The sequence below is a fragment of the Prosopis cineraria genome, unplaced genomic scaffold (assembly GCF_029017545.1).
Source record: "Prosopis cineraria cultivar Desert tree isolate PC_DT_omini unplaced genomic scaffold, ASM2901754v1 PC12, whole genome shotgun sequence".
NCBI classification, from domain to species: domain Eukaryota; kingdom Viridiplantae; phylum Streptophyta; class Magnoliopsida; order Fabales; family Fabaceae; genus Prosopis; species Prosopis cineraria.
The window spans coordinates 64,015-90,980 of NW_026555343.1; the positions used below are offsets into that span (position 1 = coordinate 64,015).

General features: G+C 36.0%; 1 protein-coding gene across 4 annotated transcripts; it reads right to left on the minus strand.

Annotated features, from left to right (window-relative positions):
- Positions 1 to 1,068: 1,068 nt before the first annotated feature.
- Positions 1,069 to 26,583, minus strand: LOC129288190 (mediator of RNA polymerase II transcription subunit 33A-like). Of its 4 annotated transcripts, XM_054924653.1 has the most exons (14): positions 26,159 to 26,189; positions 25,871 to 25,955; positions 25,473 to 25,583; positions 23,415 to 23,762; positions 21,564 to 21,880; positions 21,310 to 21,401; positions 20,850 to 21,219; positions 20,487 to 20,697; positions 20,292 to 20,406; positions 12,734 to 12,895; positions 11,802 to 12,447; positions 10,977 to 11,183; positions 1,763 to 2,829; positions 1,069 to 1,315 (listed from the first exon to the last, which is right to left on the minus strand). In XM_054924653.1, exons 4-14 carry the CDS (start codon positions 23,615 to 23,617, stop codon positions 1,238 to 1,240), a joined length of 3,468 nt encoding a protein of 1,155 aa, XP_054780628.1. In that variant the 5' UTR covers positions 23,618 to 23,762; positions 25,473 to 25,583; positions 25,871 to 25,955; positions 26,159 to 26,189; the 3' UTR covers positions 1,069 to 1,237. The 4 variants fall into 4 exon arrangements, with proteins under 4 accessions (XP_054780628.1, XP_054780626.1, XP_054780625.1 ...); XM_054924651.1 differs by lacking the exon at positions 25,871 to 25,955 and having other exon boundaries at positions 20,868 to 21,219; positions 26,159 to 26,583; XM_054924650.1 differs by lacking the exon at positions 25,871 to 25,955 and having other exon boundaries at positions 26,159 to 26,583.
- Between the last annotated feature and the right edge of the window lie 383 nt (positions 26,584 to 26,966).

The window sequence follows — 26,966 nt, forward strand, 5'->3', positions numbered from 1 at the left end:
CTAATCTCGCCCAAATCCGATAGTGCTGCTGGAACTAGAAGGAGAAGGAGAATGAAGAAGACGAGGGAAAAATAAATAAGGGATGCCAAATTAGAGACAAAGAGAGTCAGAGCTTAGTGCTTACAGATTAGATGCCAAGTCAGAAAATAATAGGCCCCACATCATGACACATTAGCACAAACAACAAGAATAAACGGAGGATTAATGGAAGGAAAATTTTATTCCTTTAAAAAATAATTCAAGTAGAAAATCATCCCACTCACTAGTACATGATGTTCAGCAGTTTTAAAAATTAAATATAAGTAAAATTAGACCTTAATCCTTATAAATGATAATTTAATTTCTTAAAATATGTCATAATTTTACTGAAGTTCTTAGAGAGTTTTCTATTATTAATAAATTTATATAAATAACCTAATTACCCTTGTAGCAATATTAAAAATTTAACATGTAAAATTGTAATTTATAATTGTATTATTACAAATATAAAAAGTAAAATAATTATTTAAACAAAATGTGCGATCATTACTTATTATTTTCAACACTTATAGCAATATTAGAAATTTGACATACGCAATTATAATTTGCTGTTACATTATTACAAATATAAAGAAAAAAATTATAATTATTTAAATAAAACTTATGATCATTACTTATTATTTCCAATACTTATAGCAATATCATAAATTTGACATGCAAAATTATAATTTATTATTACATTATTATGAATATAAAATAAAAAATTATGATTATTTAAATAAAACTTGTAATCATTTTATTTTTAACAAGAGCAATTTAATAAAATTATGACATTTCAAAAAATGAAATTATCATTTATATAATTTAAAAATATTTCATTGTCATTGTTTTAAGTAAAAGTCAATATATTAACATATAAAATACGAGTACGAAATAAGCTAAAGTGTACTTATAATTTTATAAATGTTAAAAAGTTTTAAGATATTAGTTACAAATAGATGGATTGCCAATTGTGAAAACTGCGTCAATTTTAAAATCTGGGGTGTAAATCTCAGCTGTAAAAATTGAAAAATCAATTGGCTAACTTCGAAAGCATGGAACTGAATTGTTAGTCATTTTCATGGAAAAGTTCTACCATTTACAATTATGGTTTCCCTTTTTTAGAAGTAAATGTTTAGGATTTACAAATTATCTGCACCCGGTAGTTTTCTGCCGTTTTGTCAATTGACCAGTAACATTTTCTTTGTTGTTGTAGATCTCAAGTAGTACTGCAAAGGGATAAAAAGCACCATCTGAAAAAAAAAAAAAAAAAAAAAAAAAACCACCATCCAAGCACCTGGTGGAAAAACATAGAAGAGCTTATCAATTACAGTAAAAAAAAATAATAATAAAAAATCAATGACTAGGATTTAGGCTATATATTGATTATTTAAAATACTCAATGACTATTTCACCAAAAAATAAAATACTCAATGATAAGGCACCTATCTATCCATCCCAATACTCTTCGTATAAGGGGGAACTATAGATAAATCATTTCACCCAGCAAAGGTATAAGCAAGATTCCATAACCAAAAGGCCTAAGAAGTCCAGATAAATCATTTCAATAGAGAAGTTGCTTGATAATGGACGAGCACTTATCGTTAACACAAGCAAATTTAGACTTGCCCTCAAAAACTTCTGTAAATTTGTTATGCTATTAAGGTATTGCCCATAATCTGTTATTGAAAATCCTCCTTAGGTTGAACTATGAGTACGGCATCTTAGGTTCGTAGTCAATTACATTGATGAGTTCAGCAAGAGGTCCCATAGCTGCGGGGCCCCCTCTCTGCAAGAGATGAAAGGCGATTTCATATTCACGCCATCTGGTTAATCCGTGTGCCAAACTCCTCAATGTGTCGGCATTCACTCCCTCAATCCATGCTGGAGCAACTGTCACCATTAACCCCATTAAACAGGAGACATATGTTCTCCACGTCGCTGGATTGCAACTAACTGAGATCTTGCCCTCCATTACTTGAGCCAAGAACTCCAAATGGACTCCAACATTACGTGTCCTTCTAGACAATGCTCCTGATTGTGACTTCGCCCCAACACCCCATATGATTGACCCAGACAGTATCAGCAGATATGCCATGGCATAACCCTCTAGTATATGGGACACGCCTTTTTTCTCATTATCATACTTCACATCACTCCTCGTCAGAAGCCATGTAGGAATAGTTTCCCTATACAGTTCTTGCACCAGTTGTATGCCTCCTACCACGCATAAGAGACTCGCACCCAGAGTTGCCACCTCTTTTGCTCTCTGAGTGGCTAGGGATAGTGATGCTTCACTTGACTTCAATCGGTCAGGACTTGCCAATTCATGAGAATACTCGGCCACAAGACCCACGATTACATTTTTCAGATATTGCACATCAAGTATATTTCGACAAGATCGAAGATAAAGGAATCCGGGGGCTATAGAAGGGCAGATACCAGTAGGTGTGTTAATGTTGCCCAGCAGGCCATTCACACTAGATTCTGCAGTCAACTTGGAAGCTGCAACACATTTTGTTCCGAGGAATGAGGAGAAGCAACTTCTTAGCAGCTGGGTTACACAGTCTTTATTGTGTCTGAACACAGAACGGGAACATGACACAACAATGAAGTTGTGCCAGCGGCGAACCTTTTGGGCCCACAAAGAACCAATTATAGGCATGCTAGGCCAAGGGCAATTTGATGCACAATTTTCCAAAGCAGCCCCAGCAACAGCATGGATGTACTCTTGGCTTTTTTCAAGTTTAAAAGTAATAGTTAAACTGACAAGAGCTGCCATAGGTAGCGGAAGCATTACTGGTGAAATTCCTAGGAAGCAACAAAAACAAAAATAATGCATATCTAATATTATATATCAGTGGGTGATTCAATTTTGTTAGTCACCAGAGCACACTAAGAAACTAAATAAAATGCCAAAAAATGACACAATAATGACAGTGAATTAATCCCCTCGTTCACATTAGCGTGCGCACAATAAATATGCATTTGATCTCGCAAACACTATATCCAGAATGTAGAGGATATAAACCAGACACTGCAAATTCAATCAATATGTATAAATGATGTTCCCGTTTGAACAGAATTTCATTTTAAGTCCCAATGAGTTAAAGTATAAACAGTTGGCATTTAATTAAAACGTAATCAAGAAGGGGAAAATTAGATGGACGAAATGTTTTTTCCAGGTCTCAAATTAGAATATTGATGAAACACAAAATTGTATTTACATAACGAACGAATAGATAAAGAAAACAAGGACACTAAATTATTGTCCTCGCATTTATGAGGCAACATAAAGGTTTATTGTGGATATACATATCTCTATGGGAGATCACCTTGCTGGCTCTCCTAAACTCCTAATGCATAGAGGATTGGAATAAGCATTATCCAAACAAATTTTATCCTCATCCAAAGTCCTAACCATATCTAGTTCATTTTATACATCAAAACTTGTCATCACACTTCAAGACATTTCTCCTTTTGACATCGGTGAGAGTTTCCAATGAACAGACCCTCTGTGCGGTGGTTTTGGCATCAAAATTATCCAGTTATGGGATTATTAAAGTGTAAACAGGATATTGGATAATTGAGATCAAGTGGTGCAAGCATAAGATTGAACATAAGCATAATCAGAGTCTCGGCCGCTCGGGTAGTAATGATTATAAGGAAGGAGTTTTACAATGTTTTCTTTTCAAATTTCCTAACAAGTAATAACAGCCATTGTTATTGGCCTAAGAAGGAGAAAGAAAGGAGTATGAGGCATCACATTAGCAATCTAGGTGGGTAGCAACACCTCATCAGGGATTTTTAGAAAGAGGTTGGTTCTTTCTTTGTTTCTCTTCTTTTTTTTTTTTTTTCGGGTGCTTCTCTTTAATTTTGACATACAGTTTCACTTATTCTGACTTCTAACTTATTTATGTTTGGGACAAAGAAAAAATGAAGGCCTGGTGAAGAATATATTTTTTTGAAGTCCCAAACTAGAAAGAAAGATATCAAAATGTCCAACAATAAAATTCGAATTTCAAATGATGCAGATATGTTTAGGGCTTTAAATAAGGCAAGATTTGTTAGAATCATACTTATTCTAGTCCTACATGGATTAGGAGTTTAAGAGAAATGATGAGTTCCCTATACATAGACCCCTTATTTAATGTTTTGGGATCAAGTGATTTGGACGTCACAACCAATCATAAGATTAGACATGGACGTAATTAGAGTCTTAATTAGTTTAGGTAGCTGCAATTAGAGTATTTGATTTAGACTTGGATTGAGTGTTCATCTCAAAGACAAGCACATGATGTTTTTTTTTTTTCCCCAACTTAAAACTTCATTAAAAAAAATTGCCAGTCAAAAGATTATCTTTATTCTATAATATACTTTTTTTTTTGATAAATTTCTATAATATACTTCTATTATAATAAAAAAATTATTAAATTTTAATAAAATCTGGGCAATCCATTTTTTCATGAACGGTCCAGATTTTAAGAAGACCATCCCAAGCACACCTTTATTCAATTTGCAAGGATAGAATTCTATAATTTTCCATTCAAAGTTGCCTGGAGGAAGCGTTTTACAACTTTTATTTTAACTTCAGAAAACCCTGAAAAAGAAAGGTGTTCATGTTGCATATATCAAAACTATACAAGATACGTATAAAGGGGTAACAACTAATGTAAAAACATCTAACAGTGATATATGACCTTCCTATACGGATCAGTCTACATCAAGAATTATCTTTGAGCCATTATTTGTTTGACCAAGTTTTAGATGTTTTGACCAAGAATATATAAGAGGATATTCCCAAATACATATTTTTTGCTGATGATATAGTCCCTATTACAAAATCAAAAGAAGAGTTTAACTCTAAATTTGAGTCATAGAGAACACTAGAGTCACAGGGTTTCTATATGAACAGGAGTAAAATAGAATATATGCACTACAAATTTGATAAGAGACCAGCTAATAGTGATTTAGGGGTTAAAATGGAAAATCAAATCATACCACAAGTGGCATAGTTTAAATTTTTGGAAGCAATTATACAAAATGATGGTGAAATTAATAGGAATATTACACATAGAATACATGGATGGTTCAAATGGAGAAAAAGGTATATGAATTATTTGTGACTAAAAAATACCTAATAAGTTGGAAAGTTTCATTTAACTGCTATAAGACAAATTATATTATATGGCAGTGAATGTTGAGCATTGAAATGACAATAAGAATAGAAAGTCACAGCAAAGATGAGAATATTGCGATGAATGAGTGGGCATACAAGATAAGATAGAAGTCATAATGATCATATACCAGGAAGAGTTAGCACGACATCTATTAGGGAGAAAATATTAGGAAATCATTGAAAATAATTTGAACACGTATAAAAAAGACCATTGGAAGCACCGACCAAGATGGTGGAACAAATAGTCTTGAATCTCGTGTAGAGGGGTAGAGAAAGACCAAAGAGAACATCCAATTAAGTTATTGAACAAAACCTTGTGGTTAACAATATATCCAAAGATTTAGTTGTTAAATAAAGCACAATAATATTGTGTAAGTAGTTAATGAGCCAAGAAACTCTTGTGTATTCATCATAGATATGTACGAGGATATATACAATTGAGAGTGATCAGATCTCCGAGAATGATGGAGATCGAATCAGAGGAGGAGAAAAAAGGGAATAAATCTCGTAAAATACTCCTTATCTTAACTACGCGGTATCCCTCTTAATAATAACAAATATTTTCATTAAATATAATAAATACTAGGTTTAACCACACTCCCCCTCAAGTTGGATCATAGAAGTTAATCATGTCCAACTTGCTTATACAACTATCAAATGTTGTTCTTTGTAATCCTTTGGTGAGCACATTAGCAGCTTGGAGTCTTGTTGGCAGATAAAGGAGACAAACAACTCCTTCTTCAACTTTTTCCCTTATGAAATGTCTGTCAATCTCTGCATGTTTGGATCTCTCATGCTAAACTAGATTCAGAGCCATACTTATTGCAGCTTTATTATCACAATAAAGCTTCAATGAAGGATCAATTTTGACATGTATCTCATCAATTTTGACATGTATCTCATCCATAACTCGCGTTACCCATAGTATCTCTGAGATGCCTTGAGCTAGAGCCCTCAATTCTGATTCTACACTACTTCTTGAGACCCTCTTTGCTTCTAACTCTTCCAGGAGACTAAAATTCCCCATACAAAGGAACAATAACCTGATATCAACCTCTCATCCTTATACGTTTCTCCCCAATCTGCATCTGTATATTTCTATAGATCTTAGGTTTTGTTTCTTAAACAACAACCCTTTACCAGGTGTGCCCTTCAAGGGCCTCAAGATTCTATATGCGGCTTCCATATGCCTCTCTCTGGGGTCACACATATACTGGCTTGCAATGCTCACTGCAAAAGCTATTTCTAGTCGAGTGTGAGAGAGATAAATTAGTTTACCAACTAATCTTTGGTATCTTTCTTTGTCTACTGGCTCATTCTTTTCTTCTTCTTCTTCCTCACAACCATCTTCCTTTGATTCGACTCCATTTGCCCTATTTTCTGGATCTTCCTTCAGTTTCTTTCCCTTTTTCTTAACAACAATGGGTGTGTCTACAGGCCTACACCCCAATATACCAGTCTCTGCAAGTAAATCAATAATATATTTTCCTTGGGACACATAAATCCCTTGTTGTGATCTTGCAATCTCTATACCTAGAAAATACTTCAAGTTGCCCAAGTCCTTCACTTCAAATTCCTTTCCTAGAGCCCTCTTTATTCTATCCACTTCCTTCTTATGATCACTTGTGACAATTATATCATCAACATACACAATGAGGATACATCTTTTTCCACTTTCCCTCTTCACAAACATAGTGTGATCAGCCAACCCCTGCTTATACCCTTCAGCTCTCAACTATTGACAATCTGTCAAACCAAGGTCAAGGTGATTGCTTTAACCCATACAAGGATTTTTTCAGTTTGCACACTTGATTGGTTCTCCCTGCCTCAAAACCTGGAGGTAAAGTCATGAAAACTTCTTCCTTTAGGTCACCATTTAAGAAGGTGTTCTTTATGTCTAGTTGATGTAGGGGCCAGTCCAAGTTTGCAGCTACAGAAATCAAAATTCTGATAGTATTAAGCTTGGCCACAATGCAAAGGCTCCTTTGTAATCCAAGCCATATGTTTGAGTAAACCCCCTTGCCACCAATCTTGCTTTTAATCTGTCTAATTTCCCATCAGCATCATACTTAGGGGTAAATACCCACTTATAGCTCACAATTTTCTTTCCTTTTGGCAAATCTACTATCTCCCATGTGTCATTCTTTTCCAAGGCATTTACTTCCTCTATTACAGCCTTCTTCCATTAAAGTATACTTAGTGCTTCATGCACATCATTAGGAATCTTTACCTTGTCAAGGTCAGTTACAAATGCACGAAATTGTGAGGATAATGTATGGTAACTCACAAACCTCTGAATAGGATGCTTTGTGCAGGTCCTGGGTTGCTTTATGAGGGCTATAGGTAGGTCTAACTCATCCACTTCCTTCATTTCGATCACCCCTCCTGCCTTAGGTTCTTGAGGAAAAACAGCACTTTCTACATTCTCCACTTCAAGAACCTCTTATTTCAAATTCTAGTTGTGTGTCAATTATAATAGTCTCCCTTTTTTTCCATTTCTTCCTCGAGTAGGTTATTGGTGTCTTTTCCAGTGTACTACCAGCATCTTTATTATATTGCGAAAGTCTTTTCACTTCAGTTTCTAGCCTAGGAGACCAAGAATTCTCCGGTATAGGTAACAAAGGATCTAAGCTCAAGAACAAAGGACACAAAGGATCTTGGATTAAGTATTTCTCACTTCTCTCACTTTCCAAAGGCTGAAAGTCACTCCCTCTCTCCCCCTAAATTGAAGCATTTGGATAAAAAGGTTCATTTTCAGCTAAGGTAACATCCCGGTTGATGTAAAGTTGTTTGGCATGAGGGTCAAAACATTTATACCCTTTTTGTGTGGAAGAATAACCAAGGAAGAGACATTTTACAGCTTTGGGTTCCAATTTGTGGCCTTGTGGGAGTGATGAGAATGAACATAGGCGGTGCAACCAAAGATTGAGGGAAAGATTAGTGGTAAGGTGAGCGACAAGGTGAGATTCTTGTAATTTTTCAAGTGGTGAAATATAAGAGAGAACACGACTTGGCATGCGGTTGATTAAGTATGTAGCTGTGAGAATTGCATCACCCCAAAAGTATTTAGGAACATTGTAGGTAAAGAGTAAAGCACATGCAACTTCTAATAGGTTTTTGTTTTTTCTTTCCGCAATGCCATTTTGTCGAGGAGTATTAAGACAAGTGCTTTTATGAATAATTCCATGTTCTATTAGAAACATGTGCATGGTTTTATTAAAGTATTCAGTTCCATTATCGGTATGAAGCACTTGAATTGTGGTCTCAAACTGGTTTTTTATCATTGTATAAAACTCAGAGAACACAAAGGGGACAAAGGTTTTATCTTGTAATAAGTAAACCTAACACATTCTAGTGTGACCATCAATAAATGTGATGAACCACTTTGTATAAGTTTGGTTAGTGACACGAGTAGGACCCCACAAATCACTATGAATAACAGAAAAAGGACGAGTAGATTTGTACTCAATAGGTTTGAAAACAGATCTGTGATGTTTAGCAAGCTCACAATCAGTACAATGAAATGGAGAGTTTTTATTGACTTAAGTTCAGGAAACAATCGACATAAATATTGAAAATTTGGGTGACCTAGTCCCCTATGCCATAACATAAGATCCTTAACGTCTTTATTTTCAGAAGTAGATGCGACATTGCATTGAATTCGAGACCAAAGACTACTCACGGTTAATTCATCAAGGTAGTAAAGACCATTATGCACCTTAGCACTCCCAATCATCTTCCTCGATTAGAGGTCCTAAAAAATACAATGATTGGAACAAAATGAGCCTAACAATTTTCCTATTTAGTTAATTTACTAATAGACAACAAATTACAGGCCAAATGTGGTACATGTAAAACATGTTCTAATTTCATAGCTTCAGAAATAACAACACTTCATGTTCCTACTATTGACGAAGATGACCCATTTGCTGTACTCACTATTTCATTTCCAGCACTAGGGACATAGGTACTACATAGCTTAGAATCTAAAGTCATATGATCAATTGTCCCCATATCAACAATCCATTTAAAGTTACTAGTAGAGGTAAGTAAGGCACAATTACCTTTATGAGCCACAGACGCAGTATGATTTGGTTTCTAATTTTCCTCATTCTTCTAAAGCATATTGAGCATCTCGAGTAACTTACCGAGTTGTTCCTTATCAATCTCAGGTGCTGATGAGGTTGAATCCATTTTATCTAGTGGCACATCATGAGAAACTTGGTATCCTCATGATTTTCCTTTTCTTGGCTTCCAATCAGCTGGTTTGCCATGGATATCCCAACAAGTGTCATGGGTATGCCCACTCTTCTTGCAATGTTCACAAGTAACTTTCCCTTTCTGATTCTTCTGATTTGCATCACTGCTCTTGCTTATAAGGGCAGCAGAATCTAGAGTAAGGACTAGAGTAGGAGTAATGCCAGGAACCATTACCTTGCATCTCGAAGCCTCAGAACGTACCTCAAAGAAAACTTCCCTTGTTGAGGGGAGTAGTGCACGACTCAAGACTCGTCCCCGTACATCATCTGGGGACTGATTTAATCCAACCAGAAACTGAAATACATGTTCACTTTCAACTTTCTCCTTTTACTGAATTGCATCACTGCTGCTAGACCACTCCATATCTGTCATTAAGTCTAGTTCCTGCCATATAGCATTCAGTTCTAACTAGAAGGCAGTAACATCACGATCTCCCTATTACAGCGTCCATGCCTTCATTTTGAGCTCATATATTTGAGCTAAATCCTTTTCATCAGAGTATGAATCTTGTATAGCCTTCCAAATTTCATGGGCTAAGGGGAGAAACATAAGACTTTGTTGAATTTCTGAAATCATGGCATTTATTAACCATGATGATACCAATGAGTTTTCGGTGTGCCATTGCTGGAACTCTTGCGCCTTGCAGTCTTCTAGGATCTTCAATGAACCATCAAGATAGCCCATTTTTCCTCGGCTTGCGATCGCGAGTTTCATAACTTGTGCCCACATACGATAATTTGCACCGTTTAGTTTCACTGATATAACGTGTATCGATGATCCTTCATGGCTGGTAGTTGACCCGAAGGGACCACCCACCCTGCTCAGATCAATCTTTGAGGACCTATCACTGTTCGACATGGGAGAACTGTGGACTGGGTTCAACTCGTGCTCGGTACTCTATTTTAGAGTTCTCGACATTAGAAAGCACTAGGAAGTCGTGGTGCTCTGATACCATGTAGTGAATGAGCTGAGAAACTCTTGCGTATTCATCATAGGTATGTACAAGGATATATGCAGGAGAGAAAGTGATCAAATCTCCGAGAATGATGGAGATCGAATCAGAGGAGGAGAAAAAAGGGAATAAATCTCGTAAAATACTCCTTATCTTAACTACCCGGTATCCCTCTTAATAATAACAAATATTTACATTAAATATAATAAATACTAGGTTTAACCACAGTAAGGTTTCTTCTTGTCGATTGTATGTGGGAAGAACTTCATGATTTTTCTGTTAATCTTTCTGCTAAAAATTGCAAATGTTATGAAGATGAGAAAGAAACATGGATGTGGGTTTATTGTATGGATTGATCCATGTTAAATAGTGCATATTTGTCTCCCTTCTTCTCACGTGGGCTTGCACGTTTAAGATCCTAACACATCTACATGCATCCGTGCATATGCATTTGTTGTTATTTTGTGTAGGCAAGTCAATATATGCTCAGTTTCGATCAGCATCAAAAGTCAAAACTAAAAAGGACAAAGAGGAAAAGCACAGCAGAATGGTGAACCAGCAAACTACCAGATGAACAGTTTGGAACATCAACACCAACAGCAGCCAATATAGCTTTTATCTCTGACTCAACTGATTGAAGAGTTGCCGCTGGACTAGGCCAATCTATTCCATTCATTGGAACTAGTTTCCACACACCACGAGTGACTTCTGAAGAAAAGTAACCAATTATGGCGGCAAGAGAAGCTGGCAGAAAGTCAACAAGGTCTCTCAGACCTGCAAATGAAATTGTTCATAAGGGCTTCATTGATGAAAAGGTAATAACAGAAACATATGCACTTTTCATCCATACTGCTGTCTAGCTCCAGCAATCAAACCTTCAGGTTATTAATGCATTATATACATGATTGGAAAAAAAATTATGTTCCCAAATTACCCAAATTCAATGTCACCGATGGAAATTTACCTCATTTTTCGAGTACAATTGAAACAGATAATTTAAGGGAGTTCACAAAATTTCCGCACATCAACTATGACTAACCATGCAAATTTATGTTTCCTTTGATATGCAAAATATTAGGTACAGAAAAGAAAAGACAATGAAGATGTCAGTAAAATAAAGACTGTGACTTTATAAGAAAAAGCAATACAAAGCTCCAGGCACTATTGAGTGATCATAACAAAAGGATAATAAACATTGAATATTTTTTTCCTGTGCGTACTTGAAAAGGAAATCCCCTTTTGATACCAAATACTCCCTTGATGTCCAGAGTTGATTATAAAAATTATCAGAACAGAGATCATCAAAGGCAATTGACACGAGAAGTACAGGATCAAATTGATGGAATCAGAAAATCTTGATTCACATGTAAGTATAGATAGCACTTCATTGACCTGTTGTCAAATCCCGTGATGACAGTTGCCCATGAACACAAGCAGTCAAAATTGCTTCTAGGACAAAGGGAAGAGCTTCCAGCACTTCCCATGCAGAAAGCATTGGTCTTTGATAACCATCTTCACCAGCACTTGTGAAGGGACTACATGCATTACTGCTTGTTGATGAAGAGTTACTAGACAAGGCTCCACCTTTAGTCATTTTCCAGTAAATCATACTTAGGATCTTATCAGCAACTTGATGAACAGAATTTCCGGTAGAAAGACCAGATATCGCTGAAGCAACACAAGATTTGTATTGGCAATACCAAGCCTGTAATTTTGGACATGAATCAATGTAAACTGGTGTAAGGAAAGCAGATTCAGAGCTATCTTTACGGCCTTCCAGTTCATCTTGGAAAGACATGACACGGTTGTTGTGCAACGACAGAAGATACTCCAGAGTAAGCTCACCACCAAGTGCTCCTCCTCCTGTGATGCAGTGGTCAAGAGGGGGTCTATAGAATTTCCACAGACGAATAAGGAAAAGGAATGCTAAAGAAAAAGCCATATATATTGAGGGCTCATCTGCTGTGCTATTCAATGTTGGTTTGAGTGACCCAAATGCCTCACAAAGTGGCATTAAAGAAGCAGCAACTGTGGGAACCTGTACAAAGAATTTTTGTATCCTTAAAACATTTGGCCTTCAAATGTAACTAGAAAAAGAAAATATATTAAGCTTATAAAAATATAGTAAATCAACAACAGGGAAACTATCAAAGGTGGCTTTAAGAGCCCATATGCATTCACAATAGTCATTAAAACAAAATCATATCAAATTTGCTCCCAAGTAAACCCAAAAATTTCTGTCCTGATTAATTCATGACAGCACGAATTCAAAAGGTTAATAAGCCACATAGACCAACTAAAGGGGGAAAAAGTGATTCACTTACTAGACCATGGAAAGAAATTATATGAACTGTATCAACAGAGGAAACTCCAAGGAGAATAGCAGTAAGGACAGAAATATTATCAACCAAATGGCCCCAAGATCCAGAATGACTAGGAGGTACAAGAAAAAGAAGAAGCTTGACCACATAGTGCACCACATGTTCCTGCCAAGGAAACACTTGTGTCTTTAAAAACAATAAAGGGTTACAAGATGGATTAAATTCAATAATGCAATATCAATACTCAAATATTCTTTCATTAATCCAGAAGCAAAGTATACAGCCAAAGTATCCAGAACATTTCCAAATCGCAAAAGAGCTAGTGGAAGTTTAAACAGATAATGTTTGGCCAGTAATGTCAGATGAAGCCCTGAAATTGTTCATTTAAAAAAACTGTATGCGTCTCTTTTGTTCATATAATGTACAAAAGCAGTGCCTGCTTGTTCATTTTCTTCATCCAAAACTAAATATATGCCTTTAATTACCACAGCTGAAAAGGAGGAGATAAATGGCATTTTAACTTGGTGATCCTAATAGAACTTGGCTAATAAAACAGTGAAATATGATAAAGATTCATTGTAAACCTCTATTACTGTGGGAAAATAAGGAGGAATACATTCATCAATCACTCAAATCTGTCTCACACACTCACAGAACAAGAACTCACTCAAGAAATAACATAAACACGCTCCTTTCCTTTTGGAACTCCTTCTAGGTTCTCACCAGAGCCCACATGTCAAGCCATGGGAACCAAGTAGATGCCTTGCCCTCTAAACTAACCACAGCTGCATCTAACTTCTCTTGCTCTGTTATACCATAAACGGTAAAGTACCCCTCGAACTTGAAAATCCACCCAAGTGGGTCCTTACCATCGAACAAGGGCAGCCCCGGTCTCCTATATTGGTGTCATTTTATCCAATGCCTTCACCTCCTACTACCCCAGTGTTTCTGGCTTCATGGTCCCCTATTTCCACCCATGGAATCTCTAGTTCTCGTCTATTCTGCATTCATATCCTACCTCCTCCCTGTTCTTATTAGAGGCCTCAAGAGCTGCCCTAATCTGGCCTAGTTCATCAAGGATGCATTCCACAGATGTTTCCACCTCGGTGATCTCACCTTGTTTCCTCTGCACCTCCTCCATCATGAGCTCCAACTGATCAAACCTATTTTCCATTCAAGTGTTAATCATTCCCCCCAAAACAGTCTGCTTTGATACCAAGTGATAGAACTTGGCTAATAACACAGTGAAATATGACAGATTCATTGTAAACCTCTATTACTGTGGGAAAATGTGGAGGAATGCGATCACCTATCACACTCAAATTTGTCTCACACACTCACAGAATAAGAACTCACTCAAGAAATGACATAAACGCACTCTTTTCCTGGCATGCAAGAGACCAGGACCTCTCACCAAAATGAAATTCTGCCTGCCTTCATAGCCCCCCTCCCCAAAAAAAAAAGAAAGAAAAAAAACTCTCCTACCCACCACCACTACCTAACAAGTCAGAAAACCTATTACCTTGTATTGCTTCCCCATTTCGCCCTTCGCTTGCTTGGGCTACGGTGTGATTGAAGTCCATTATTGGTATATAAAAGACGGAAGAAGGATTTAAGTCAAAATACAGCAATGAAGTTAGTTAATACAGGAGTTATTCATGCTGAATAACTACTTCTTACGTGCTATCAGTATTTTAATATTGCAATTTATGTTTCTTATCTTAAGAATGCTGAGTTGTCAAGTTTAAGGATGTCAGTTTGTGTGTGCTATCAAGTTACGGTTGTAACTACCGCTTAATAGTGCTATTTAATTGTAAGTTAATTGAGGAATGGATATGAATGATTTCTGACTCTTTATTTGGAGATTCTCCCTCTTGGCTTTATCCAATTTGAACGAGATCCTTGTCCAGATTTAGATAAAGATTAACTTCCCTGTTTTGTTATTAAAACTTAACATTTTGGTATCCGAGCTTGGTTTTGCCCAAGAGGGTGAGTACTAGAAACAATTCTATTGATCCTACTGCCCCTCCAGCAACCTCTAATATATTAGAATCTATAGTCCAGTAACTAAATCAACTTTCTTCTTGTTTGAATGTGGTGGATGAGATTTCTACGGAAATAGTAGTAGTAAAATTACAATAGCAACATATCTTAGATGATACTGAGCAATCTTCTCAAAACATAGGCAAACAACCCGAGAACTCATACTCTGCAATAGATGAAGAAGACGAGAGAAACATACCTTGGTGTCTTCGAAACCCTACAAGGAGACCACATACCAAAGTTGATTTTCCAAAGTTTGATGGAGGCGAACCTAGAGGCTGGATACTTAAAGCAGAAAAGTATTTCAGATACTACCAAACTCCCGAGGATGTGAAGGTTGGTGTTACCGCCATGTACTTAGAAGGCGATGCATTAGATCTTTTCGCATGGGCAACTTCTAAACGCTCAATAATTTATTGGGAAGATCTCGTGCGCACTCTTCAGGAGAATTTCGGTCCTGCAGAATTTCAGAACCCTGATGAATTCTTGTGTGGAATTAAGCAATCTAGAACATTACAAGAGTATCGGTTGGAATTTGCAAAGAAATCTATTAGAGTAAAAAATTGACCAGAACATTGTTTGTTAGGGGTTTTTCTTAATAGGCTTAAAGAAGAATTACAGGCTGATGTCAAAATTCAATAGCCCAAATCTGTTTTCAAGGCCTTGAGTTTAGCCTTAGAATATGAGTCCAAATTACAATATGCAAAAATTCCCAAGACTTATAGAACTTCCCAAGGCAGTCACACGCACGCAACAACCACTTGGCCTTCAAAAGACACTCCCATGACAGGTACAATAGCCGCGCAATCTTCAGCCAAGTCCTCCACTTTTTCACAGTGCGCAAACACGAACTTGGATGCAAAAAAGCAGTTGAGACGAGATAAGGGACTCTGTTTCCGTTGCGGTGATAAATTTATTCCAGGCCATCGCTGCAAAAATGCTAATTTGACTCTTATGGAGACCACTGAAGAACCTGATGTAGAAACAAAGAGGTTTGAAAAACTGAACTTAGATGGTGAACAAGAAGTGCGTGCAGAGATATCGCTTCATGCTACTTTAGGACACCCTACGAGTACTACCATGAAGATGGAAGACATAAATCATCATAAAATGCTTATTTTGATTGATAGTGGTTCCACCCACAACTTTATCTCTTCTACATTGGTGCAAAATCTGCAGATTTCTACTAAACCGGTTCCTTCTTTTGGAGTTCAAATTGGCAACGGGCATATAATTTATTGCAATAATATATGTCCTCAAGTCACCTTACGAGTTCAATCATTGGAATTATTGAAGAATTTTCTCCCTTCTCTTTAGGGGGTGTTGATCTAGTATTGGGAATCAAGTGGTTATCCTCTTTGAATATGATTCAAGCAAATTGGCAACGGATGTTCATGTTTTTCTGGGTCAATGGCAAAAGGTACAAGCTCTAACGAGTCCGCACTAGCAACCAAGCAGAAGCAAGTTTGCGTTCGATGTCTCAACAACCTATTATAGACCCAGATACCTTCCAACAATCATTACACAACCTTCTTGATGAGTATGTTTCTATTTTGATACTCCTTTGACTCTTCCTCTTTTCTGGCACAAGTTCCATTCTATTAATTTGCAACCTCAAGCTACACCGCCAAATATTCATCCATATAGATGCCCACATCACCAAAAGGATGAAATTGAACACTAGGTGACAAATTTATTAGCCAAGGGTTTTATACAACCCAGTAAAAGCCAGTTTACAAGCCCTGTGTTATTAGTCAAGAAGAAAGATGATTCTTGGAGATTCTGCATTGACTACCGAGAATTAAATAAACTAACTATTCCTGACAAATACCCCATTCCCAATATTGATGAACTCATTGATGAGTTACATGGGGCTACTTTCTTCTCAAAGATTGATTTGCATTCCGAACAACATCAAATCAGAGTTAAACCTGAAGACATTCACCAAACCACTTTCCAGACTCATTCGGGACATTATGAATTTGCAGTCATGCCTTTGGTCTCACTAATGCTCCAATTACCTTTCAATCTGCTATGAATGATCTTTTTTGACCGTATCTAAGGCATTTTATTCTTGTCTTCTTTGATGATATGCTAGTCTATAGTCCTACAATGGCTGACCATTTGGTACACCTTCATACAGTCCTCTCAAGACTACAACAGGATGCTTATTTTGCTCATGGGAAGAAATGATCTTTTTGGTCTGCCTCAAATAGATTTTTTAGGGCATGTCATCACATCTGGAGAGGTTGCTATGGATCCTTCCAAGATACAAGCTGTGTTGGAATGGCCTAATCCGACTAATGTTACTAAATTGCGGGGATTTCTTGGTCTTATAGGATATTATAGAAGATGTGTGCATCATTATAGCCAACTTGCTCGTTCGTTACATGCCCTCACCAAATAGGGTGCTTTTCATTTGTCTTCTTTGGCAAAGCAATCTTTTCAAAAACTCAAACATGCATTAATTAATGCACCTATTCTCCATTTACCAAACTTCAACATGCCCTCCATCGTAGAATGTGATGCTTCAACTTAAGGCATTGGTGCCATTCTTATCCAGGATACTCATCCCATTGCCTACTTCAGTAAAGGGTTTACATTTTCTAATCATGTCAAATCCGCTTATGACAGAGAATTATTAGCTCTAGTATTAGCTCTGCAAAAGTGGCGTCATTATCTCCTTAGTCGCCATTTTGACATTTATACTGACCATTACAGTCTTCAATATCTAATGGATCAACGACTTTCAACTCCAAATCAACAGCAGCTTATAATGAAGTTGTTACCCTTTGATCTTACCATCAAACATAAGAGTGGCTGTAATAATAGTGGTGCTGATGCTCTCACGCCGACCTCAACATGCTGATTACATGGCTCTTGCTATTCCACATAGTACAAATTTTGATGACATAGAAGCATGGATTGATCAAGATCCTTCCACTCAACACATTAAGAATTCCATTCTTCAAGATCCTACTGCTGTTAAACATTATGCTTTGGTTAATGGGAAGTTGTTTTATGATGGGTGTTTAGTCATTCCTGATCATCCTACTCTTAAATCCAAGTTGATGGCAGATGCTCATTCATCTCTTATAAGGGGGCATGGAGGATACCTTTATACTCTCAAACAATTACAAACTCATTTCTTTTGGCCTCATATGAAGCAAGATGTCAAGTTGCATGTTCAAGATTGCCATGAGTGCTGACTTTCAAAATATTAGACTTTGTATCTAGCAGGATTACTTCAGCCTATTCCTCCTCCACATCATATTTGGGAAGATATTTCCATGAACTTTATTGCCGAATTACCTAAGTCATGTGGAATAGATACCATATTTGTTGTGGTTGACCATTTTAGCAAATACATTCATCTTATTAGCCTCTCTCATCCTTTAGTCATGAAGTAGTCCAACTTCATGGTGTTCCCACTTCCATCATTTCAGATCGAGATCCAGTCTTCCTAAGTACTTTTTGGCAAGAACTCTTCCGTCTTAGTCATACTCAACTCCGAATGAGTACAGCTTATCACCCACAAAGTGATGGACAAACAGAGGTGGTCAATCGTTGTGTCAAAAATTATTTACATTGTTTTTCACATGAACAGCCGAAATTATGGAGTAAATATCTTCCTTAGGCCGAGTACTCTTTCAATACCAACTTTCATACTGCTACAGGCTTCACTCCATTCGAGATTGTCTATGGTCGTTCCCCTCCACTTGTTCTCCCTTAGGTGTCTGGCAAAACCAAAGTCACTAATTTAGAAACTCAACTTTTGGAACAAGACGCCATGTTGCAAATTATTCGAGATAACCTCCTCAAAGCTTAATCCAGAATGAAAGCTCAAGTTGATGCTCACAAACGTGATATTTGCTTCAAGGAAGGGGATTTGGTTTGTCTAAGAATCCAGCCTTATCACCAATTCAGTTCAGCAAAAAGAAAGTATGAGAAGCTGTCTCCTTACTTCTTTGGCCCATACCAAATTGTTCGTAAGGTGGGACCTGTTGCTTATGAGTTGCTCCTACCTCCTGATGCCAAAATTCATCCAATTTTTCATGTCTCAATGCTGCACCCTGCTCATGGCACTCCTTCTCCTTCCACACCACCTCCTCTACCACTTTCAGACACTTGGGAGCTTCAGTTACAACCTCATAGTGTCCTTTCTCATCACTGGATTTCATCAGGCAGCTCCAACATCCTTGAAATACTTGTTTCTTGGCTTGGCCGTCCTCAAGATGAATCAACTTGGGAGGAATATGACCTGATTCAGGACCAATTTCTTGATTTCAGCCTTGAGGACAAGGCTGTTTTTAAAGGGGGGGATACTGATAGAAGTCCATTATTGGTATATAAAAGACGGAAGAAGGATTTAAGTCAAAATACAGCAATGAAGTTAGTTAATACAGGAGTTATTCATGCTGAATAATTTCTTCTTATGTGCTGTCAGTATTTTAATATTGCAGTTTATGTTTCTTATCTTAAGAATGCTGAGTTGTCAAGTTTTAGGATGTCAGTTTGTGTGTGCTGTCAAGTTACAGTTGTAACTGCCACTTGATAGTGCTATTTAATTGTAAGTTAATTGAGGAATGGATATGAATGATTTCTGACTCTTTATTTGGAGATTCTCCCTTTTGGCTTTATCTAATTTGAACAAGATCCTTATCCAGATTTAGATAAAGATTAACTTCCCTGTTTTGTTATTAAGACTTAACACAGCGTCTTGGGTCATCTTCATTAGGCCTCCTTACTCCATTTTCCTTCATAAACCTTTCCCCACTTTTTATTAGCATGCTCATCAGATCCAAATCCACTTCGTACATGACGTTCCAACTTTTGAGCATGTTAAATAATCTCCTAGATTATTATTGCAGAATATGCTACTAATTGTAAATATTTAAACTCATCAGAATCAGATCTTAGAGGAATTGTAGGAGGATTTAGAGGAATTCACCGTTAATGTAGTGTATGCTATGTCTCCCTGAAAAGCATATAAAATGTCATAAGTTATTCATGGAATTATTATGATGTCAGTGATAATGTACTTATTTTAATGGAGCCTCCTCATGTGTTTGATAAGGATAAAAAGGTACAGAATTATCTACTGTTTTAAGTATAACATCTTTCTATTTATAAGACTTTTAGAGATTATAGAAAAGGCATATGAAGGACTCATTCAAAGGTAAGTATAAAATTAACATTTGAAAATGATGCAAGCAAAATCAAGTTTGGCAGACCCTAATCAACATGATACTAGAGATGAGAAAATTTGCACAACCAAGCAAATGAATTGAACATGTTATAATCATAGGAGTACATTATAGAAGAATTATAACTAGGTCCCACACAAGAAAATTAATTATTGCAAGGTTCATTAACAACTAAACTAAACTGCATTGATAGTTGTTAATGCAGTTTAGTTCAGTTGTTAATGAACCTTGCAGTAATTAATTTTCTTGTGTGGGACTTCAATGTAATTCTCCCTACATTATACTACAACATCTCCACACAGACATATCACCTGAATACACCATCCACAACTAAGGGACGCACTGCAAAGGATCTTTGCAGCTGCAGGCCTTTCCATCTCTGATCCATTTAATGCAATATAGAACAACTTCTCTATCTCTGCCAGACTAGGAAAGAAGAAAAAATGAGAATCAATCATCAGTCAATTTTGTGATACCAGAACTTAAATAAATGTCACATAGCGAACCTTGAGGCAGGGGTCACCATAAGGGAGTTTATTAGGGGATCATTTAATGGTGTTCCTTCTAAAAATGCTAACCATGGAGATTTTTCAACAGGTGCTGCGCCAGGCAATGACACAGAAGAAGTAGACACATAACCAGGCCAAAAGTACACTGATGTGTCCAATAATTTTCTTGCAATGCAAGCTTCAACAATGAGGTGCCTCAAGTTGCCACCTGAAAGATGCTAATTAGTCCAAAACTGTTTCAGATTTTGGACCAAAAAGACAAGAAGCAACTACATCCACTCCCATGAATGTGGAGACATTAATTATAATTTGTCATAACTAGTACAGATAGAAGTAAATATATCATGTTTCCAAAGTAACCTGCTTTTGAATAATTACAAGAACGGATGTCAGTGCCAGAACCATCTTCTCCATTCATAGAATTGTATATGAAGCAAGCCGCTTTCACAGCTGCATGATTAGCTGCACCAACAACTAATTCAGGAGGACATAGAAGGCTAGAAAAGTGGCCGAGGATCTGAACAGATAAAATCAGCCCATGTTTCCTAGAGTCAACACTCTTCCTCTCCATTTCGGGTCTGAATTCAGATTCCCTTGATACTTGAACAGAAGATGAATTATGTTCAGCTTCATCATTTAAAACATTTGCGATTGCCAAGGGAACAATAGACAAAAGTACAGAAATACGTGCCTCAAGATGTGGAATAGGGCCTTCAGGAGGATCACGTTCCTGCAATAACCATGAAGAGGAAAATATTCATTTTATACATTTTATACATTTTTACAACTAAACTTAATACTAAGAAGAATCAATCTCAACTCTCTGCACAAGCCGAAGGGCTGAAAGCCAGAGTGCTAGAAAAGTTTCCTGCCAGCTAGCCTGGTTAAATGTATGAAGTGTCTTGATTCCTTCTGCAAATAGGATATGAATATTAAAAGGACGGAATTCTTAGAATAGGAAGAAAAAATATTTAAAAGAAAAGGCATCATCTTCCCAAAAATATATAGTAAAAATAAACTATAACAGGAAGTGTACAAAAATAAATTAACAGAAAACAGTCTGCAGGGATTTACCTGTGAGTACATCAATAGCTGATTTTGTGGGAAGTTGTTTAGAATCCATAGCATTCTCCATATATATATCAAAAGGAACCCAACAAGAAGACTGACAAGATGAGTAGCTGCATCTTAACAATGAATTAAATGATCCAACATCAACAAGAATCCCAACCAGTTGATGCTTATTAAGGTGGAATTCAGAATCAGAAACTCTACGAATGTTGGCAAATACTTTTGTCAGGACTGGATTTGCTAATTTTAATTCTGAGCATGGCAATTCAGGGGATTCAAGATATTGGATCCTTTGGAGGAGGCAATTGAAATGTCCGGGCCTGTCATAAATGAAGAATTGTGAAAGAAAAAAGATTGGTTAATTTCCTAGCTATATTTCATTACAAAGGCAAATAAACGGCTACAAGATATTTGCCAACATGAATGGTTAGACAACAAAAATCATCATAACTAGGAACTATTGAATATGCACAGGCAAGATCTTCATAACAAATACCATTAGACCAAATATCTCAAAGATGAAATAATTTATGCACCACAAAGTCCATTAAAAATTGTTTAAAAATTTAATTAAACCCAACCTCAAGCATTTATTTAGCAATTCAAGACAACATTAGCTCACTCCTCCTTTTGTTCTTTGTTGGTGATCAAGGTCAACAAGTCTCCAGACACATGCCTACGTTTGACAACCTAATGAACAAAACAACCCAACAAATAACTTACATTGCTGAGAAATAGTTACCATAGTTACCAACTCATCATTCAATTACAACTACAAAATAACATAAAAATCAGTGGAACACAGTATATCTCTGAATCTAAAGATATCACATCAAATAACACTAAGGCTATAAGCTCCAACCTCCATCACTTCTTCATTTTGTTTTCTTTTCATTCAATGGAAGCAAACAAGAAATTTAAATTTGCAAGTGCAATCCTTAGCCTCAAGAATAAGCTTCGATTCCATTAAGTAATACTTCTATTATCTCTTCTACCCAGGTTGTGATTCAACATTCAATGGTATTATTTACATATGAATATAAGAATAACAACAACAACAAACATTATCCTATTAGGTACAGTCAGCTACATAGATTGCACGATGTCATTATACTCTATCATCAACTAAGCTTTTAGAAATAATTTTTAACAAAGAGGTCTCATTCAACAACTTCCATAAGTATTCTCTTTAGTCTTCCTCTACCCCTCTTTACAGAGCTCAAGATTATCAATGAAATTTTCAACGAAACTCGAATCATTTTTGTATCACCTACTTCTCATGCAGGTACAAAATATAACTTATCACTAGAAATGTCATACTTAGAATCTTGCATATTTATCTTATCCTCTACCTCCCTCCGAAAGTTTATTCCTCTTGCACCTCAATGGATCAAGCTAAAAGCTGATTTTGGCTTCAAGGCTTCTCAGAGAGTAGATATGTACGAAGCAAGATGATGGAGGATGAAAATAAAATAGGAAAAATATAGTGTATCGTCTATAAGTCAAGGATTATAGATAAACACAAATATAAGACTTAAAATTAGATTAATGTTATTATAATAGCTTATTAGGCTTTTAAGCAATTAGTAGTTAGTTAGGATTTTCTTATTATCCCACAATTTCATTTTCAATTTCAATTTTTTATCATTATCTTGTATTTAAATGAACCATTGGGGCAGTATAAGTGTATAAAGCCCATAGCAATAGGGGCTAGCTCACTTTACTCATTCATTTCCTTTGCTTTGGTCCTACATCAAATGGCTTTCAGGGAGATAAATAGTTTATAAAAACATTAAACTGAACTATCAAGACAAAAACTTAAAGAACCAAATATAAAGATTAGAAAGGAGATACATGTTCAAGAGGACAGACTGTAGAAGAATTGTTGCTTTTCTGTTTTCTGTTAGTCTTTCCAAGACCTCTAGTGCCATCAAGGAATTTATTTTCCATATCTGTTCATGATATTCATTTCTTTGGACACTGTGAGTCACTTTGGGATCAATGTCCACATACAGATTGCTTTTGGTATACAAGCATGGTTTGTCACAGGGCTTCATTTGTATTCCCCAGTCGCCCAATGTGCTATCAATCAAAGCAATGATGATGCTGTAAAAAAACAGCACAAATACATGTCCAAGCTCCAGAGGATGAATATTGTATGTTTGAGAAAGTTGAAAGGCAGTGTCAACAGAATTTATTATCCTGCAAACCAGAAATGCTCTTTTTAGAATATTATGTCATTGATTAAATATGTGTTTAGACTTTAGACAGTATCATCCCACAAAACTAAGCGTGCCCATTTGCCATGTGGTGAACAAAATATAATATTTAAGTCTTAAACCTGTACAAACTGCTTTAACTAAATGTCTGACAAATCATGAGCCAAGTGTGCATAATTATTGAAAGTTTTTTTTTTTTTTTTGACTAAAATATTTGAGTCTTAAGACCTATACAAACTGCTTTATTTATCTATATATAATCCTTATTCATATATGTGGATTCTATCAAACAGAAAAGTACAAGTGAAAGCAACTAAACCACTATGTTAAATATGTAAAGACTGAGTTTTTACAAATTTTATATTCACTAAGCAAGAAATTTCAAGGCAAATCAACAAAGTTAGCAGCTGCAGTCTCAAATGGATATTTGACTTGTCTATAAGGATATGTAAAATCTATCAACAAGAAGACTTATCCCACTAAATGAGATCAACTACATGGATCATATCATGCTATTATGTTCTATCAACAACCAACTCTTTGGATAGATCATACCTCTCTTGATTGGAGTTAAGACCATCTGATCAACCTTCCCCACTAGCGCCTCCATTGATTTTCTTTGTACACATCCAAACAACCTTAAATGGTTTTCTACCATCATTTTTTCAATAGATGCCACTCTAAATCTTTCTTGTATGTGACCATTACAAATATTATTTTTTTCCTTATATGACCACACTTAGATTCTTTATATTAACTATGCTTAAAAATAGTTTACTTCACCAAAATAGCTTAAACCATTTGGATAAACACATCCCTAATTTTATATTTTCCTAATATATTTTCTAATTTCTAAATGTGGGACTTCTTTATCACTAATATTCCCTCTACTCCTTTTTCATCTCGCTTTTATTTTTATTTTCTTCTTCTTCTTCTCAATTGGGATTGTACTTTTTATCATCATCTTCTTCTCTCTTTTCTTTTTAGTCTCTTGTTTTTTCTTCATCTTCCATTCTTTCTTTCTTTTCACGATTTCTTTCTTTATAGGGAAGTCCTTTGATTCACCTTTCAATATTCTTACACTAGTTGTTGCTCCCTCATACACATCTTGTATAATTTTAATCTATGCAACATGAACCCCATTCTTTTCCAAGGCTTTCCAAAACACTTCTCTTGATACTGGTCATAAGCTTTTTCCAAGTCAATGAAAACCATATGTAGGTCTCTTCTTTTGCTTTGTTATCTTTCCATTAACCCCTTAGTAGATAGATTGCTTATGTAGATACAAATTATTGTATGCTTAATCACTTTTTCCCACAATTTCATCATATGGGTCATAAGTTTTATCCTTCTATCATTTGCACAATCTTGAATATCTCCTTTATCCTTATATAAAGCAACTAAAGTACTTCTCCTCCATTCATTGGGCATTTTCTTGGACCTTAAAATCCCATTAAATAGCTTAGTTAGCCAAAGTTCATCCTCTTCCCCTAAACACTTACATACTTCAATAGGGATACCATCATCTACAGGGACCCTTATTAGTGTCACTTCCCTAGTTTTCACAAGGCACTTACATTATAAAAAATAAATAAGAAGTGTCATAATTATGTGCTTCTATCTCACGAGGTAAATATGCATCATCTCAAAGCGAACCCCACTTAAGCAATAGTGTAAAAGAGATGACATTTACTTTAATTTGCAAGAATCAGCCACATTTGGATCAAATGAAAATGCATACTGGCGGAGAAGTTCAAGAAAGAGCCTATAGGCCTCAGGTTGACGATGTCGATGAGGAATTATCCTGAAATAAGATGTCAGATTAATAAAGGAAGCAATCTCGCAGAAGCATCAGAAATGAATAACTTAACAAAATGTAGACTACCAAAGACACACAGAGAGGAGAAGGGGAGACGGAAACAGGAATCTAAAATATTGACCAAAAATTTGCAATACCAGATACACACATAAACTGAATAACATGATAATAAACCAAGCAACAGGAAATAAAAGCAGGGATTTTATGTATAATACATGTGAGGATAACAGATACATATCAGCTAAATGTCGTGACAAAAAAGAATGCAACACCTGAAGCTTGAATAGCAGGCTTTCAAGTCAAGCCTGGCTAATATGTTTTACAAGTTGTAACTTCCAATTCAGTACTGCTGCAGCACTGCTTGCGCATCATGACCAGAAACGTTGAGAGATATACATTTAATGTGCTTATGCTATTACAAGAGACGAGGTAAGAGAAAGCAAAACTGTAATGCAGGAATTCAGGAGATTTAAGCTGAACCCCCACAAGCAAACCTCGCTTACACAATGAAAATCAAACAATGTAAAATAGATATTAAAAAAAAATAGAAACGGGAGAACCTAGAAGAAAGAAGTGAGAGGACTTGAAGCGGGAAGAGGAGACGGGAGGAAAGGGCTTGGTGAAGGAACTTCCACAAAGAGGGGTGGTTGTAATCGAAGCAGAGATGAGAGACCAACAGCTCCGCCAACTCAGGGCTTGGCAACCGCACATTCAAAGAGCTAAGACATTCGATCAATTCCATTACCCCATACAAAGGAGGTTCTTTTCGTTGCAGGAACAACTTCACCCTTTCGAAAACTTTTTCCTTCACTTCATTCCACTCAAATTCGCAATCCGACCCCATTATATTCTACTCAGGGCTCACTATCAACCTGTAAAATGCAACATTTGAGCTCATCATTCTCACTCATTAGTAGGGCCAACTATCCGCAGGCACACAAAAAAAAAAAAAAAAAAAATTAATCGGGACTGGTGGTTGGCGCTTGCACTAGAATAATGCGCTCGCCCATCCGACAACCCTCATGGTGGTAGGTGACACCGACACCGTGGCGGGCGACATGCTCCTATATTAAAATTTATAATTTATAATTGAAATTTTCAATATTAAAAAATATAAAATATTTTTAATTAAATATCAGCATTTAATAAATAAAATAGTAACTAATTTTTAAATTAATATTATTTTTTATATTTGTCTTACTTCATAAAATATTTTACTTTAAAATAAATATAAAATAATTTATTTATTTTAAACATTTTTAAAAAACATAAATATAAAGAAGAATGTTAAATCATGTATTTTAATAATTACAAAATTAAGAAAATAAATGTTTGTTATGTGTACAGATATATAAAAAATATGGATAA